The following is an 18,395-nucleotide window of genomic DNA, read 5'->3' on the forward strand; positions in this document are numbered from 1 at the left end:
ATAAATTTTAAAGTTTATTATCTTTTATTTTTGTCAGAAGTTGTTGAATCTAAGTTCTTAGTAAAATATAATGACCTGATTGAGCTAATTTTTATTTTCATGAATGATTTGAATATTTGCCTTTGAATTAACACCCCTCCCATAGAACCAATATTTGTTTTAATTCAGCATAACTAAAAAATTTATTTGCCTTTGAATTAACACTCCTCCCATAGAACCAATATTTGTTTTAATTCAGTATAACTAAAAAATTCTTTTATTTTGAGAGAATGGCTTGCAAGTAAGTATACCAGCTATTGAGTACCATCTGCATACTTATAAATTCTTAATTTAAAAAAAAAGCCAAACCAAGTTCGTGAGCCGTGAGAAACATATATCAAAGGAACACAGTCACCAGTAATATTTTTAATGAGTCTAGTAGAAAATGTCTTCATATATTTTTAAAGAAGAATCTTGCTAAGGACTTGAGAAAGCCCTGTTCCATCAATCTTAGGAAAGTCAGACTAGGAATACAAGCTTTCTGCTATTGATCTTGGGGGACCATATCTCAAAAGCTGGTGTGGTACCATATTGGTAGTGTGGTTAGGTCACTTGGATACCTTCAGTAACTTAAATGATAACTTTAGTCCCTGCTATAAGCTGTTGTTGTGACTTGGAAGTTAAAAATGCCTGTATTCAAATGCCAATTCAGATCCTTAATAGCCACGAGAACATTAACTTCACTGTGTCTTAGTTTCCTCACATGTAAAAGGTGGCAGTTGAAATTGATGGCCTTCAAGGTCCCTTTCAGCTCTTTCATTTTTATTGGGGCAGGCTTAGGAACTAGCTTCATGTCTTGTTCATTTTGATCCCTTGACTTCACCCTATTTAAAAATCAAACTTATCAAAAGGTCATATAATTATAAAGGGACCTTAGAGGTTATCTAGTCCAGCCCTGACATGACTTATCCAAGATTAATAGCTAATACACTGGCAGAGGTGGGATTTGAACCCAGAATCTCTAACTCCATTGCATCACTTTTGTTTCTTCGTTTGTAAAGGGATCAGAATTGGGCTAGATAATTTCTATGGCCCTTTCTAAATTTCTAAATAAGCAGGTGGTTCCATAGTGCATAGGGTACCAGATTTGGAATCAGAAGGACAAGAGTTCAAATACTGCCATAGACACTTACTAGCTGTATAGCCCTGGGTAAGTCACTTAACCTGTCTGCCTTAGTTTCCTAACTTACCTCTCAGGTTGTTGTGAGGATCAAATGAGATTATTTGTTAAGTGGCCTGTAAATCTTAAACTGCTACATAAATGCTAGTTAGTACCACCACCATCATTATTATTTGTAATTTATTGTCAAAGAATTGCTGGAAACACTGAAGCTAGTATATGTCAGCAGCAAAATTTCCAACTTTTAAGGCTGCTTCTCTATACACTAGACTACAATGTCTCCTTTAGCAAGATATGAGAATAAAAACAAAGCTTTTACAAAAACAGCAGTGGAGAAATCATTTTATCTCAAAGCAACCTATAATTAGATCAATAAAAATCCCTGTAAAGATGAGAAAATAGATCTGTGATCCTACTGACATTCAACAGTTATATCATGAATTATATAAAATTATTATTCACAAGATCAGATAACTAAAGCAGGAGGAAGTGCTCGTCACTCTTCAGCTTTATGTCTATTAATACAGAGAGGCTCAAGTAGCTTAGATATGATCACATTCTGCTCTCAGCATTTACATCTTCAACACACTTCGAATGCTAGAGAAAAAGAAACAATTCAGCATTATTGACCACAAATTAAAAAAACATGTTTCCCCCTCTCCCACACACTGAGTTACTGAAATTGTCTTTAAAAGTGTTTGGTATTATAGTTCATAAACTATTGATGATGAGAAATGTTATTTCCCTCCCCCAAATAAGGAAGAGTAGGGCATGGAACAGAAGGCCCTTTTGTTGCATAAAGAGAAAAGATGTAGCTGACGTAGAAATTTTGTCAGGTCAGTAATTTCTACAGGCCAAAGCATCATCAATTTGGCCAAGTGATGTCTGTGGATGCTTAGTGGGAAGGGGAGGAGAGGGCAGACAGGTGGTGACAAATTTTTTTTTTTAATAATTATAACTTTTTATTGACAGAACCCATGCCTGGGTAATTTTTTACAACATTATCCCTTGCACTCACTTCTGTTCTGATTTTTCCCCTCCCTCCCTCTACCCCCTCCCCCAGATGGCAAGCAGTTCTATACATTTTAAATATGGGTGACAAAATTTTGAAAGGAATAGGAGGGCAAAGCACTTTCCTTAGGAGTCACCCGGGGGTAGGTATCCATGCTTAGTTTATCTACTCCTGTTTTATGCTCTTTCCATGTGGAGGATAAAAGATAGCAAGTTGTGATTTCCTCAGCTTATAGAAATGCCAGTAAAATATGACCCCCAAATTCTTGATCAATGACTTTTTTTAATGTAGGAAAGATTTATTTTACATTACTGCAAGAATGAGTGCCTAAGCTAGGCATTTTTGAAACTTCAAAGACATTATTTTATTTCCTATCCTGAATCTCAAGTCCCTCCCCTGATTCCTCATTAATTACTATATTTTGTGACCCAGCCATGGCAAACATTTACCTCTTTCCTGTGTGCATCAACTCAAAGGCTTCATTAATTTGTTCAAAAGGCAGGTTGTGAGTCACAAATTCATCAACTTTAATCTTCTTTGACATGTATTCAGACACCAATTTTGGAACACTTTCTACACTTTTCCATCCTAATAGTAATCAAAAGAGAAATGAAATGATTGAATTCAAGTGAACTCTGGATAGGGAAAGATGGTTTGTGTGTACAGGCAGTAGGAAACAGACCATTTGGCTAGCAGAACAAATCTTCTCCTTTAATGGACTTCAAGATTTATCAAAATGTCTTAACATTTCAAAGAATCCTAAAACCTCTGAGGCATCTAGACAAACCCACATCTGAACAAAACCTCTCTGTAACACTAATAATCAACAAGTGGTCAGCCATTCTCCGCTTTAAGACTTTTCTGGTTTTAAAAACACTGTCTCCTGAGACACAGTTCTAATTTTCTCTGTTGGCTTTTTACCGTTTGGAACTAGCAAAATAAGAAATCCGGATTCCATGTTACAACTTTGGATGCAACCTCCAATCTTTCTCTACCCCCCAGTTTTTTCTTATGCATCAAGAAAAAGAGGATTCCCCATTCACTGAAGGCCTTCAAAGACCACTTCTAGGAGATGAGGAAAAAAAAGGATTCTTTTCTGAGAATGGGTTTGATTAGTTTGACCAGTTTTCTTTTCTATTTAAGTCTTTCCACTTCTGAACTTCTGGGATTCTCATCGAGGCTGAATACCCTCAGTTCCTTAAACTGATCCTCTTTTGGCAAAATTCCAAGTCCCTTCACCATTATTAGAATGTCAACTCCTTGAGAGTAGGGATTGCTTCTTTTTTGTAATTGTTATCACCAGCTCCTAGAACAGTACCTTGTAAATAAGCAGCCTTTAATAAAGAATGGCTGGATTAATAACTCTCTTCTCAATAGCATAATTATGGTCTGCCTAGAACAGAACATAGCTGGATTATCGCCTTGCTCCTATGGGACACTATGCCATATCAAGAAAAGATTAGCATTTTTGACTGCCACAAATAAATGAAGTAGTTGATGAGAAGGGATAATGATCTGAGATTTTTATTCAACTACTGTCTGGATAGCCTGAGAGGATGCTTAAATAATCTAAGGGTATGTGTGTGTGTGTGTGTATGTGTGTATTTGTGTGTGATTTAAGGAGGGGAGGCAATTAAAATAATGAAATGGAGGGAAAAGGGAAAAGGACATGGTTAGATTTAATTTCTTATCACGACTTCCTCAGCTTTAAGATCTACACTTAAATAGATGACAATCACTCAAAATTTGAGAAGCAAAATATGAGGCAGCTACACAAAACTGAAGAAGGAAGGGGATGATAGTTTGTCAGCTATGAATTCCTCACCTTCCATTTCAGTATTTTCCTAAAAATGCCTTCTGACCCTCTTAGTTTCAGAACAGATTCTAGAGCAGTCACTCGGATCATACCCTATATTAAATGGAAATTGCCAGGCAAAGAACCAAACTTAGTGGGTTTCCATTATCTGAGATTGGATGAACAAATTATGGTATTATGAAGATATATGAAATTATTGTAGTAAGAAATGATGAAATAAATGGTTTTGGAGAAACCTTGGAAGATTTATAGATGCTGATAAGAGTGAATTTCAGGAAGCAGAAGAACAATTCATACAGTAACCACAGCACAGTAAAAATGATTTTGAATAATTTTAAATATCTCAAAAATAGTTCTGAAAGATTTGAGAACTCTGATCAACATAACGATCTGCCATGACTCCAGATGACCAAGGCATGCTTGCCTCTTAACAGTGAGATAATAGATTGTCAGTCAGCCTGAATTTTATTAAAGTACCTATAGTCAAACACTGTGCTAAGAGCTGCTGATACATAGAAAGACAAAAGATAGGCTCTAAAGGATCTCTCAGTCTAATGGATAAGAGAATGTGCAAACAAGTAAGTCCAAACAAGACACAGAAAAGATAAATTGGAGGTAGTCTCAAAAGGAGGCACTAGCACTAAGAAGAGGTGGGGAAGTCTTTTTGTAGAAGGTGGGACTTTGGCTGAGACTTGTGAGAAGTCAGGGAAGGTAAGTGGGGCAGATAAGAAGGGAGAGCATTTCAGGCATGGGAGAGAGATGTCCAGAGCTGTTTGTAGAACTGCCAGGAGTTAGGATTATATGGAGGGAAGTAAGGTAAAAAATACTGGAAAGGTAGATGGGAGGGGTAAATTACAAAAAAGCTTTGAATATAAAACAGAAAATATATTTGATCCTGGGGGTGTTAGGGAGGCAATGGCGTTTTGAAGTTTACTGCCATCAACAAAGTGATGGCTATTTCTTTTGAACTCAGGTCCTCTTGACTTCAGGGCTGGTGCTCTATCCACTGCGCCACCTAGTTGCCCCCTTTTTTTAAAAAAAAATTATTTGTTTTTATTCTGAAGTATTCAAATATTTTTTTTCCTTAATAAGGCTCCCTATTTTTGAATAATAAAAAAAAAATCCCATTACTGACTTGCTGTAGCAGTCTATTTTCTTCTACATTTTTAATAATTTTTGTTTAAATCTATTATCAAGCTGGTATTTAATAAGACAGCCTATTCTCAACAATCCTTTCCCCAGATCTTATTTTCTAAAGGATTATCTATCAGGCACTAACCATTTATGATATATTTGTTTGGATGCTGGCTTTATCTATTCTAATCAGTTGATGTTTTGGCCCAGCACCATATAGTTTTTTTTTTCCTATTATTATAACTTTTTATTTACAAATCATATGCATGGGTAATTTTACAGCATTGACAATTGCCAAACCTTTTGTTCCAACTTTTCCCCTCCTTCCCCCATCCCCTCTCCCAGATGGCAGGTTGACCAATGCATGTTAAATATGTTAAAATATAAATTAAATACAATATAAGTATACATGTCCAAACAGTTATTTCAGCACCATATAGTTATGAAGTTTATAATTCTATAATATGCTTTAAGTGAGGAATTCAAGACCATTTTTAACAGCTTTTCCTTCAATGTTTCTTTTTTTTTTTTTTAAGGGTATAAAATGAATTTAATTTGAATTTAAATTTTTTTTATTTTAAAATTAAAATTTGATTTGAATTTAAAAAATTCATTGGATACAAGTATTTCCACAACATAGCATAATAAAAAAAGATGATTGCACATGAAAATGCAAATCTGTTATATGTACAACTCTTTTTAATATCATTATATATTATATATAAAATTCCTTTTAAATATACAGCAATTATCATATATAAATTTATTTTTTTCATTCTCCCTCTTCCTTCCCCTCCCTACTCTAGAAATAGTTACCATTAGACACAAATAGGTACATATGTATACATATACATATGTAAGTATGCATGCATGCAAGTATATATAAATATGAATATGATTATTCTATGCATGCTTCTATTTACCAGTTCTTTCTCTGGATACAAATAGCATCTTTCTCCATATGTCCTTTACAGTTAATTTGGGTACTTGTAATAATCAAAATGTCTTATTTGATCAAAGTCATTCTTAAAAAATATTTTTTGCCTGATTTTCCATATAAATTTCATTATGCTTTTGTGTAGTTTTACAAAGTGAATGTTTAGTATTTTCACTGATATTGCATTAAATTAAAAAAAAAAAAGATTTAGTGTGCTTTGGCTGGTGTTAAATTTGCACATACCAAGTGACAGTGGGGAAAGGTGATCTCTAAAGCATGTTTGCTGGGATTAAATCTTGGGATTTAATTTTCTGGGATTAAATTTTGATATGGCAAGTACTCAAAATGGGTTCACAGAAATGAATTACCTCCAAAGGCTGTCCCTTTCCAAGTACGGCCCGTTACCAGCTGAAATGGACGAGTGGAGATCTCCTGACCTGAAGCAGCTACGCCAACCACCACGCTGACTCCCCATCCTTTGTGGCAAGCTTCCAGGGCTGCTCGCTGGAGATCCAGAAGTGGAGACGCAAAGTAGAGTAGGAAATGAAGTGATGTACACAGTGAGGAATTTCAGAAACTTGCAGGAATTATATGTTATGGGGTGGGGTAAGGAAGACCTCCATTGAAGAAGATAAGTCTTTTTTTAAAAATAAAAAAACCCTTAAAACATGTTTAAGTAAAACAAACAACCTTTCAAAATCCATTAGATATTCATTATTTTAAAATATAATTTCTTAATTCAAATGAAGTAGTCTAGCACTGATTCACAATCTATAAAACTGAAGTTTTACTGCAAATGTTAAATATGATTTTAAAAAGACAAAAAACAGCAAAAAAAACACCCTGAAAAACTTAACCTCACTTCTCTTCTACCTTTCTCATTTAAAAATTTTACCTTGAATCTCTAAAAGCTTGTCACTTATTTAACAAGCATGTTGGAGCACTAAGTTAAGCAAGGGTTAGTTTACTATTCCTAGTTACTTTGGGTTAGTTTGGTTTTTTTGGTTTGTTTCAATCTTGGCCTACCATATACGTGCACATATTTATACATAAATGCACATATTTCTATGTATTTTATACACATATACAATACTTGATATTTATATATTTATTATATCATATTATATACTATTATCTTAATAAAGTTGTTTGAGTCATTTTAGGTATAAGGAAATACTTTCTTTAACTATTCTTTCCTACTTTTTTATCATTTAGCTACTGTGGCCCAAATCATTAAAAACCTATTTAATTGTAATAAGGGATTATCTTCTTACAAATCAGAGAATTTCAACCTAAGCTATTATTAATATATAAATTTTTAACATATCAATATAATCCAGCACCTAGCAGCATCTCTGGCACATAATAGATGTTTATGCTTATTGATGTATAGATCAATAACAACTAGCATTTAAATATCTTAAAGTATGGAAAATATTTTATAAACATTGTCTCAATGGAGCCTGAGAGACTGGTACCATGGGTATGTATGTCTCCATTTTATCAATGAAGGTTAAAAAATTAAATGACTTGCCCAAGATTTATGAAAAATATTAGGGGTGGGATGTAGCTTATTTGAAGTCTGACACTCTATTATCTCACTGTCTGAATTATTAAGGAAGCAATATAAAAACAAACAAAAACTTCACTACCATATAAGAGAAAATGAAGATAAACACACTTACCATGACTCCAACATTACCAATACATTCAAAAGAAAAGTCAACTCCACCATCAGTCATTTCTACCAGCACTTCCTGGATTGGCTTCTTGAAATCTTGAGGGTTAATACATTCGGTGGCTCCAAACTCCTTAGCCTTTGCAAATTTGTCTTTGTTGATATCTACCCCAATGATGCGGGAAGCCCCTGCCACCTTGCAGCCCATGATCACAGCCAAGCCAACACCTCCCAGGCCAAAGATGGCACACGTAGAACCAGGCTCCACCTGGATGAACAAGAGATCTCGTGAGAGCCCAAATAAATTTAAAACACCAGCTTTCAAAACAAACCAAGCCAGCTTTATCTTTACTAATAGGCACAGTAATGTCCCTGATGGGATATATCTCTTTTAAAATGCTGGGCATGGCACAAAATTGACCAGGCTAAAAGGCAACTTTTATTTTTTTGGATGAGAAATTAAGATGGACTATCCTCTTACCTTGGCAGTGTTGATAGCAGCACCATAACCAGTTGAAATGCCACAACCCAGCAGGCAAACTTTATCCAGAGGGGCCAAAGGATCAATTTTAGCCACAGAAATATCAGCCACCACTGTGTATTCAGAAAATGTGCTGGTCCCCATGAAATGAAAAATTTGCTTCCCTTTACAGGTAAACCGGCTTGTATTATCAGGCATCAATCCTTTCCCTTGGGTAACTCTAAAGAAAAGAAAAAGGAAAATAAAGGATAAAGCAGAATTTCATAAAATCCTTGAGAGATCAGGGGAAAAAATATATGTATATATTTTAAATTTTTAATAGCTTTTTATTTACAAGTTATATGCATAGATAATTTTACAGCATTGACAACTGCCAAACCTTTTGTTCCAATTTTTCCCCTCCTTCCCCCCACCCCCTCCCCTAGATGGCAGGATGACCAATACATGTTAAATATGTTAAAGTATAAATTAAATATAAAATATACATGTCCAAACTGTTATTTTGCTGTACAAAAAGAATCGGAGTATGAAATATTGTACAATTAGCCTGTGAAGGAAATCAAAAATGCAGGTGGGCAAAAATATAGGGATTGGGAATTCTACGTAATGGTTCTTAGTCATCTCCCAGAGTTCTTTCGCTGGGTGTAGCTGATTCAGTTAATTACTGCTCTATTGGAACTGATTTGATTCATCTCATTGTTGAAGAGGGCCAAATCCATAAGAACTGATCACCATATAGTATTGTTGTTGAAGTGTACAATGATCTGGTTCTGCTCTTTTCACTTAGCATCAGTTCATGTAAGTCTCTCCAGGACTTTCTGAAATCATCCTGCTGGTCATTTCTTACCAACTTGTGGTCTAGGGGAAGGGGTGAGGAGAAGGGAAGGAAAAAATATTAAAAATATACATAAACTGTAATGATACCAACCTTATCTTCTGGCAAAGGTTTGTTTTAGGATTCTTACAAAATTTGCATTCTCCACACTGTGGGATGTAAAGTGGGATGACAGTGTCACCTGGGAAACAGATGGAAATAATAAGCATTTTTAGTGGAGAGATTCTATTTCCTAATAAAAAAAATCTTGCATCTCTTATTAAAGTTTAAAGAAAAAAAGCATTACTGTCTCAACTTTTTATTTAATTTTGGCTGGACTGAAAAAAACAAAAGGAGTTGAGAAAAGAAGTCAAAGCCAACAATGTTAAGTGCTTGATATGCATCATAATCTTCTTCTTCTTTCTCCTTTTCCTCCCATGTACTAAATGTGCTGTTTTTTATCTCTGTAATAATCTCAGGACAGAGACTTCAGAACACTGATGATAAAAAAGTTAACTTTGCTAAAGTATCTTTTTTAAAAAAAATCAGCTATTAATAAGTTTTTAAACAAGAACAATTTGTAACAAAGCTGGTTTAGGGTCTTCAAACAATTTCAGAGAAGCAGTGGTCTGTGAAATCAGAGAACAAAAAGTCTTATATTTGCCAAATGAAGAGTGAGATCAATCTTGACAAGTCACTGAGCAGGCAATCTCTTGCTCAATGAATGGTGGAGGCAGCTGACTGTAGAAGTGATTTTCTTATAGCAACAAGCCAAGGAATTCAAGTATCTAATCACGAATCTACCTGGTTGAAGCTTAGTTACTCCTTCACCAACACTCTCCACAATTCCAGCTCCTTCATGTCCCAAAATCACTGGAAAATATCCTTCTGGATCTGCTCCACTCAGAGTATAAGCATCAGTATGGCAAACAGCAGTGGCAAGAATCTGTCAGGATATTCAGAGAAACAGAATGTGGATTAGTCTATGCATGTGTGTAGGCAACTCGGAATACATATAAGAAAAGATGTTTCCTCGATTTTTATCATATTCTTAGGGCTGAAGAAGCCTTTAAAGGCTATTAAATTTAACATCTTCATTTTACAGATGAGAAAATGGAGATGTGGAGTTGTCAAGGTTTCACAAATATTAAGTAGCTGGTTCCTCTGGAATCATTGCTCCACTTCCTTTTTTTTGACAGAATATAAGTCCCTTCAGCGCAGGAATTATTTCACTTTTTTCCTTTATTTCTCCAGCTCTATCCACTGCCTCACCCAGCTGCCCCAACCAATGCTCTTTTAAAATGAAAGAAAAATCTTTTATTTGGCGAATCTCATGAGAAACAAGTGTGTTCACTGGTGAGACACCCACAGAATACTGAAGTGGGAATAAGCTTTATACATTAGTTCTGTCCTTACTTCTCTCTTCAAAGTGTGGAGGAGTTGGATTTATAATCTAAGTTAGTTACATTTGGTTGGATTTATAAACTTTTTTATTAGCTTATTCCATATGTCAAAAAGGGTTGTGCCTGTCAATGTCCTTAGCTGGTTTGGAACTCTTTAGGCTGAACTTCTCTCTCAAGAATTGTCTTGTTTAGCCATGACTTACATGGTGATTGGCTGGAGACATTACCTTAACAAGACATTTCAATTCTCTCTTCATCCTTATATCTATGGAAACCTAACTTTTCATACTCCTCACATACACTATAACATGGAGAGAAGTGATTATTTTTCTATTTTATTAATAACCATTTATTAAATCAGGATTAAGAAAAACCTTTATATTTCCTCATTCAAGGACTGACTGGGTCATTCAGATAGTCGCAGGACAAGGCTGATGATAGATGAGATTGGCCTAGTTTTCAGGGTGTATGTTCCATGATCTTGGGTGGATCCCACCTAATTAGGGGTCCTTGTTTTTGCTTATAGTGTAAACAAAATCTAGTCTAAGTACCTTCCAATCCCAAAGCACTGACCCTATGGCCTTGTGTCTCTCCACAGCAGTCTCGGAGAACTCAGTTTACAAAAGAGAAAACCAATTAGAGTAGCCTGAATAGAGATGAATTTTCCTATCCAGAATGCTAGAGGCAGCCCAGGCACATGATCAAGCCATATTTTCAGCAGGAGGAGCTGAAGGTGGGAGCTTTCAGCTCACGTCCTCATTTGGAAGTCCATCCCTTCATTAATTGTTCACCAATTAGGTTGATTTTTTTACCTGTCAGGGTAACAAAAAATAAAACCTCCCCTTCTAAAAGTACTTCAGCATTCAGGGATCTCTATGGTTTTGTCTTTGATTATTCAGAAAGACCACTAACCATCAATTTATAACCAACTAGCTTAATTAGTAAATTGATTATTTATTACCCAGAAATTCTGCCTGGGGTTTTTAAGTCACTCAACATATATGTTATGTTTTTTATGTAAATATATGAATATACCAAGGGCAGCAAATTGGGCCAATGATGAAGATGATTTTGAATATTGTAGTAAAAGATAAAGGAACTTGTGCCTTGGATAGGGCCTAGCTTGTTCCCTCCTCTTACTGTCTGCTGACTCTAGAGAGTAAATTTTTCTTACAACCACCACAAGAAATAAGTAAGCTGTAGGAAGCCAATATTCCATGTGGGCAGATCTAACTAGCTGCCCTATGGGAAAAGAAAAGGGAAAAAAAAAAGTGTTTTGTTGATTCCCAAAATAAATTACTTTCCTTGTTTTATCTCCCAATTCTGTCCTCTGAAGAGCTCCCAACTCAATCACTTATCCAGAAAAGTTGGGCCAAGGACCAAACTTTGCCAGTGACAGATATGTAATTACCTTAATTCGAACTTCATGAGCTTTTGGTGGTGCAACTTCGATTTCCTCTATAGAAAGAGGTTTGCCAGCTTCCCAGGCCACAGCAGCCTTGCATTTTATAACCTAAAATAAGGAAGAAAGGGAAAGCTTTTATTCTCTTGAATAAATCATCTTACAGGAAAGAACAATGGAGGTCCTAGAGAAGACAAAAAAAAAATTTCACCTGCCTTACAGAGAAGTGAGAGACTACTAAGATAGAACTGTTGTTTGTCCTTCATTGTGGAAGAGAACCAGTGATATCAGGAAGGTGACATACAAGTGAAGTGGATTTAAGTGAAACAGGGCTATGCAAAGTCCCTAGCCAAATATCTCCTCTGGAGGTAAGATATAGATAAAGAAGACTAGGAATGGCCCTGATGCAGTGAGACCATCATCTTCATAAGCTAAGGTCTTTCCCAGTTTTCAGTTTTTCTGAGGCAATACCCATTTAAGGCTAGGTAGGAAATAAGGCAAAAGAGAACCACTTTTGCTGTATATGGCATCAGAAAAGATTTATGTATTGATGTTTTTCTTTACAAAAGAGGGTTTAATCTGGTAGGAAATTATTTTGATGTAAAGACAAAAGTTCTCAATAAAATACAAATCAAAACTATGATGAATTTGGAGATTACTGATATTGTCTATGAACACTAATCCTTAGAAAATAAACCAGATTCACAAGTAACTTGGATAGCATTGAATAAAGAAATAAAGTAAATAAATAAAGAATAAAGAAAAAGGAAGTAAGCTTGTGGTCAGCTGATCAGCAAACAGAAAAATCTTCTAATGAAATTTTCTTTCGGAAGCCTTTCGGAATTTTCATTAAAAAAAATTTAAGTATTAAATCTGACAAGTTTTGAATATCTATGTTAGGGTTCTTTGTCATTTCAGAAGGATGTATGCTACAAAGCAAAATCCCAGAGGAGGATTCCTGAATGCCTGCTTAAAAACAACTGTGTCTGGGGATAAGCACAATGGCACACGCAAACATGCTTCTGAAACATAACACACATTGCTTACTGCATATCTAAAGCAAAAACAACGCCCCAAACTGCAAACTCAAAGCTACAAAGTCTACAAGATATCTATGCTCTACTCCCTTCCCAACCAAATTAATGCTACATTTTCCTTGGCTGTTTATCGACTTCCCTAAGGTTGTACTTACCTTCTCAGTGCTTTCCCAGATTTAAAGTCCTTTCTCTGGTTACCACCACTTAATATGTAAGTTGTTTCCTTCTACTTAATAAAACAAACTCCTAGGGGGCAGGGAATGTTTCACTTACAATTTGTATCCCTGGCACTTAACACAGTGCCAGCATGTAGTAAGTGATGAGATGAATGGATCCCAGCAAAATACTATGTCTCTGGTTGAGTATAATCCAGTATCTAAGTGGGTCCCAGTGAAGAGCAAGCTGACCCTGTAGAACTATCTTGTGCTGACATTATTATGTACAGAAAGAGCTATCCTGTACTGATGCCCACCATTATCTCATACAATTCCGAGGGTAAGCTGGAATTGTCAGCTTCCCTGAGGCTATTTTGAATAAATAGGAAGACCACAACCACCAGTGGATTTACTAACATACACAATTAAAATACTTTCCTAATATAAGGACCCACAACTAGCTCCTGATTAATTTTGAGTTTATTAGGAACTTTACCTGCCTTATGGTATTATAATAAAGCTTTGCCTCTTAACCTAGAAATGGCCTGAGCCTGTGAATTCATCCTGGATGACTCCCCACTTTCATTACTTGTACTTTTGTGAGCGATTGGATCTCATTAGCAAGCACTTATTAAATGCTTTCTCATTCATTTATTTAGTTCAATGATTTTGCATTCAACTTAGGTTGTGGTTATCAATGCATGGTTGAATATAAGTATAAGGCTTTCCCTTGGCTGACAGTGCATCATACAGTAATTGGTAGAAATCTAATCTTAGTAAGATTGTGAATTTCTCCTCCATTGTCCAGGAGTTTCCAAAACTTTAGACCAAATAATAACAGCAGCAAGAAAAAGTGAATTTCAAAGTCAGGTACTTTTGGGTATTTTTCCTCCTAGAAGATAGTCATTGCCTTATATGGTTTAGGAATTCACTCACAGAAACCTAAAAAGCACAGAATTTAGAGTTTATTTGTTATCTTTGCCTAGAATTTAAGTTTTTTTGAGTTATTTCAAAAAGGCTTCACTTTCCCCCTCTCAATGATGATAGTTTTAGGAAAATAAACATACTGTCTTAAGTCTGTAAGGTCTGTTAAGAATGTTCAGCCCTTCAAAAATTTGTGATACTACACTCAGCTACAAATCAAGTTAATACATCTTCTCTCCCTAGTCCTCATTTTAGAATTGGTCAATTCACTTTAAAAATGTCCTTTCCCATTGATTCATTTGCCCCTTTGTCTTATTCTGGCTCATGTTCTGTTATAGTTGATCCCTGAATTATCCCAATCATGTGCTTTCTTGGTACCTTATAGCTGAACATAATTGGAGGTTACATGATCTGAGTGAGTCCCCTACAAATTTATTACTACATACATTGGTAATGTACAAATATTTTGTACTTATGTGTATACCCACTATATAATGCTTCAGTAGAATGTAAATTTATCAGTTAAAGACTACCTTTATATTCCCATGTCTGGCACATGGTAGATATTTTATAAACTTTTGCAAAATTAATTAAAAGAGGAATGGATGCCAGCTTATAAAGTTAAAAAAATTTTTTTGAGTGACTTTTTTTTCAAAACAGAACTCATCTATCTGAATCTCCAAACCTACCCCCCTTTTAAATTTCCCTCTTTCTTTTTTCTAGCTTTAATTATTATTTTTTTTGCTTGTTTATTTTTCCCAATTAAATGTTGAGATAGTTTTGGATATTAATTTTTAAAAAAGATTTTGAAAACTTTCCTTTTTCTGAAGAAATCACTTCTCATCTGCCAAGTTCATGACCTTGCTTCCTCACTCTCATTGACCTCACACATCCAGTGTGTTGTCACATCCTGCTGTATCTGATGCTTTTGTCTCTATTCACAGAACTATTATTCTGGTATAAGACCTCATTCCCTCTCTTCTACAGACTGTTGTAAAAGCCAGTCCTAATGCTCTAACAAGATGATTTTTTTTTTCGTTCTTAAGCACAGATCTGACTATGGTCATTTTGGTACTCAAACTCCAGTGATTACCTATATACTAGAATAAAATATTAACTAATTCCTATATTTTAATTTTAATTTTTTTTTAAACCACCTGTATCCAAACTGCTTTCCAGCTTCATTATACATGACACTTTCTGTACTTTATGGTCCAGATAAATTGGTCTTCTGGATCTCTCATGTTCCATTTCTATCCCTGTCTTTAAACTGGAATCCTCTCACTCCCTCCTTTCATCTGGTTTAAAGAATTCCTCTCTTTTTTCAAGATATGCTCATGCATTACTTTTCCACGAAGCCTTTCCTGATTCCAACAGTTAATGGCCTCCCTCCCAAATATGCTTCTCTGTGTTTAAACTATTTAACAGTAACTAAGAGTTTATTTCATTCTTTTATTGAGTGTTTAAAACACAAAAAGCCTTACTGAGTTCTCAATGATTATTTATGAAATATTTTGGAAAATTAGCAACTTGAGAGATGGAATGCAGATTTTTTTTAATATTTTAATTATCATACTCTTGTCTTTTTCTGCTTGACCATCATAAAATAGACGAGTTTATGGATATCTTGATAAATTCTTTGTTTCTAAAAGGAATCCCAGTAGGCTTGTCCCAAAATTTAGTCACTGGTGTCACCATTTGAAATGAATTCAATTTAGCATTTAAAGATACTGTTAGGTACTGATTGAACAAAAGACCAAAAAAAATTTAAATTGGCCCTACCCTAAAGGAGCATCTGATGAGATGAATCCCAGTTTGATGCATATATGCCAATTCTACTAGTATTAGTCTTTAGAGTCATAGAATTTCTGGCCCTTTAAGGGAATATGGAAACAGAGTATCTCTCATTTTATGGAAAATGAAGTCCTAAAATAGGATGATCTATTCAAAATCATACAACTGATTAATGACAGACTTTAACTAAAGTCCACTTATACTTACTCCTAATCCAGACCATGAAACTTTTAAGTCGTCTGAGACCACGCCAGGGTTCAGGCAAAAGTTCTTTCCCTATGGCTGCTTAGCACCATGCTTGGATGCTACTTGGATGAACTTGAGTTCAAGTCCCATTTAGTGCTGTGTGGTAAGCAAAATCACTTAACCAGTTTCTTCCTTTGCTATATGGCTCAAAGGCTCATTAAGAACTGAAAGGGACCTGAGGCTATCTAGTCTAATCTCCTCAATTACCTAGAAGAGACTGGAAAGGGTGCCCAAAGTAGGCTTTGAACACAGATGCTTTGATGCCAAATCTGGTGATTTTTCTAACAAACTATTCACAGGGCCATAATTTTGGAGTTGAAAAACTAGAGATTTATAACACCTTAGAGGATAGTAAGATATACTCCAGGGCTTCGTAAGCTTTTTCCACTTCCAATCCCTTTTGACCAGAGAAATTTTTATCTGACCCTAAACATATAGGTATATAAAATAGGTATACAAATCAAACATATATTGAACTTCAGGACTCCCATATTCAGTTAAGAGATAGAGTGGGGACCCATAGTTTGAACAGCTTTGCTATACGTTACCTGTCCCACAAGAATTATTGTGAGGTCTTTATAAATTATAAAGTCCTATAGAAATCCCAGCTATTATTATTAGTGATAAATTAATAAAGTCCTTTGGAATTTAAAGCCCTACTCCCATCAGGCAACACAGATTTAGAGCTGGAAGGAACCTTCTGCATCACCTAGTTTTGGGGCCCCGTGTTTCAGATGAAACTGAGGTTCAGAGGATAGGTTAAATTACTTGCCCAAGGCACACAGAGAGATTTTGAATCTGGGTCCGAGGACTTCAAAATCTGGACCATTTCTACTATGCGATGTAATTTATTACACATGATTCCCTTTCTGACAAATTGGGAGGCTAGCTTTTTTCTTTAAATACTTTATTCCTACTTTCGAGCCTTTGTTACACGTTATCCCCAGGCATGGGATACTCTCTTTTCACAACTGCCCCCCGGTCATTAGACCTTTTCAAAGCTCCCGGAAAGAGAGTTACAGTCCTTTTGGATATTTTCTTATATGCCTATTTGCTATTTTTACTTCCCTTCATAAGCTCTTAGAAAACAAAAGCTTAAAAAATGCTTGCGGACTGACACAGTAAGCACTTAGTGAATGCTCAATCTCTCCAGCTATTGTTCAATCTTGTTTCTCCGAAAGGCAGAAACTATGTAGCAGCTGCTCCAGAGCATCCCAAAGCGCCCCGAGGCGCATGATTCCCTAAAATTGGGGGCTGGAAGCCTTAGTCGGGGAAACGCTCCTGCCTCTTGCCCGCAGCCTCTTCCCTCCAGCCCCGCAGCCTCTTCCCTCCAGCCCCGCGGCCTCCTCCTTCACGCACCGCGAGCATCTAGGCCAAAGGCGAGAGGACATCTGCGGCCGCTTCGCCTGCTGTCCCGCTCGCTCGCGCACGCGATGGCCTCCCGGGAACCTTCCACGGGTCCTTGGCCCTAGCAGCACCGCGCACCTGTCGAAGAAGTTACCTGGCCAGCCATGTCCTTCCGCCTTCCACGCTGCAGAGCCGAGAGGTAGCCTGGAGTAGCGGCCGAATTCAGCTGGGTAGAGGCCGTGCGTACCCTGCCGCAGCGCCGCCCCTTGCGCAACGTGGAGGCCGCCTCTCTCCTCCTCTTCCTACAGCTCCTGGGAGGGGGTGCAGTTAAATCACCAGATGAGTGCCACAAGTTCTTTTCGGTAAAAGCCAGCCTGTTTCCGGGGGGAGGGATTTATTCATTTACGGCTTGTGGAGTTTTGATTGGTTTTTGGGTAATTTCGCCAAATTTTAAAGGTGATGTCTTTTGTTTTCTGGTCCAAAGGTGACCGCTGATGCTATAGGGTAACTGTCCACCCGCTCCTCAATTTAGGGATCAACATTAGGAGAAAGTATTTATTGTAGGAGAAAGTTTCCAAACTTTCTGAAACGAAACTTTACCATTTTTTTTTAAAGAGCCACTCTCCTTTTTGTAAAAGTTTATGCAAATAATTTTATTTATTCCAAGGAAATTATGAATTTTTTGCATTTTATGATATAAACGAATGGGGAGACACTAAACATACTCCCCCAGAGCTACATAGCCCTTTCAGGGTTTTTATTCTGATGTGCTGTCCCCAGTAATTAGTGCTCCAGTTCCATTTAACCAATTAACATCAATTAGCTTTTATAAAAGAATATTACAGAAGTATGAATGAATACAAATGCTATCTGTCAGGAGCTAGAGGTTTATAGTTTCTCTAGTTTAACTCTTTTACATTTGGAGAAACTAAGACACTGAGAGGTTGAGAATTTTGCCCAAGGTCACCTGCTTAATATGACAGAACCAAGATTAAACACCAACCCTCTTGGCTCTAAAGCCAGCCCAGTTTGCTAGTTTGACTCTACCAAAGGGTA

At 36.2% G+C, this 18,395-nt stretch overlaps 1 protein-coding gene across 2 annotated transcripts; it reads right to left on the minus strand.

Annotated features, from left to right (window-relative positions):
* Positions 1-168: 168 nt before the first annotated feature.
* On the minus strand, positions 169-17,636 carry LOC100921013 (alcohol dehydrogenase class-3). Of its 2 annotated transcripts, none has more exons than XM_003772947.4 (9): positions 17,494-17,636; positions 11,846-11,947; positions 9,836-9,977; positions 9,146-9,233; positions 8,218-8,437; positions 7,744-8,004; positions 6,427-6,562; positions 2,621-2,759; positions 169-1,756 (listed from the first exon to the last, which is right to left on the minus strand). In XM_003772947.4, the coding sequence occupies exons 1-9, from the start codon at positions 17,503-17,505 to the stop codon at positions 1,732-1,734; spliced, it is 1,125 nt and encodes a 374-aa protein (XP_003772995.1). In that variant the 5' UTR covers positions 17,506-17,636; the 3' UTR covers positions 169-1,731. The 2 variants fall into 2 exon arrangements, with proteins under 2 accessions (XP_003772995.1, XP_012407489.1); XM_012552035.3 differs by lacking the exon at positions 17,494-17,636 and adding an exon at positions 17,352-17,452.
* Between the last annotated feature and the right edge of the window lie 759 nt (positions 17,637-18,395).

Source organism: Sarcophilus harrisii, chromosome 6 (genome assembly GCF_902635505.1).
Source record: "Sarcophilus harrisii chromosome 6, mSarHar1.11, whole genome shotgun sequence".
In the NCBI taxonomy this organism is placed as follows: domain Eukaryota; kingdom Metazoa; phylum Chordata; class Mammalia; order Dasyuromorphia; family Dasyuridae; genus Sarcophilus; species Sarcophilus harrisii.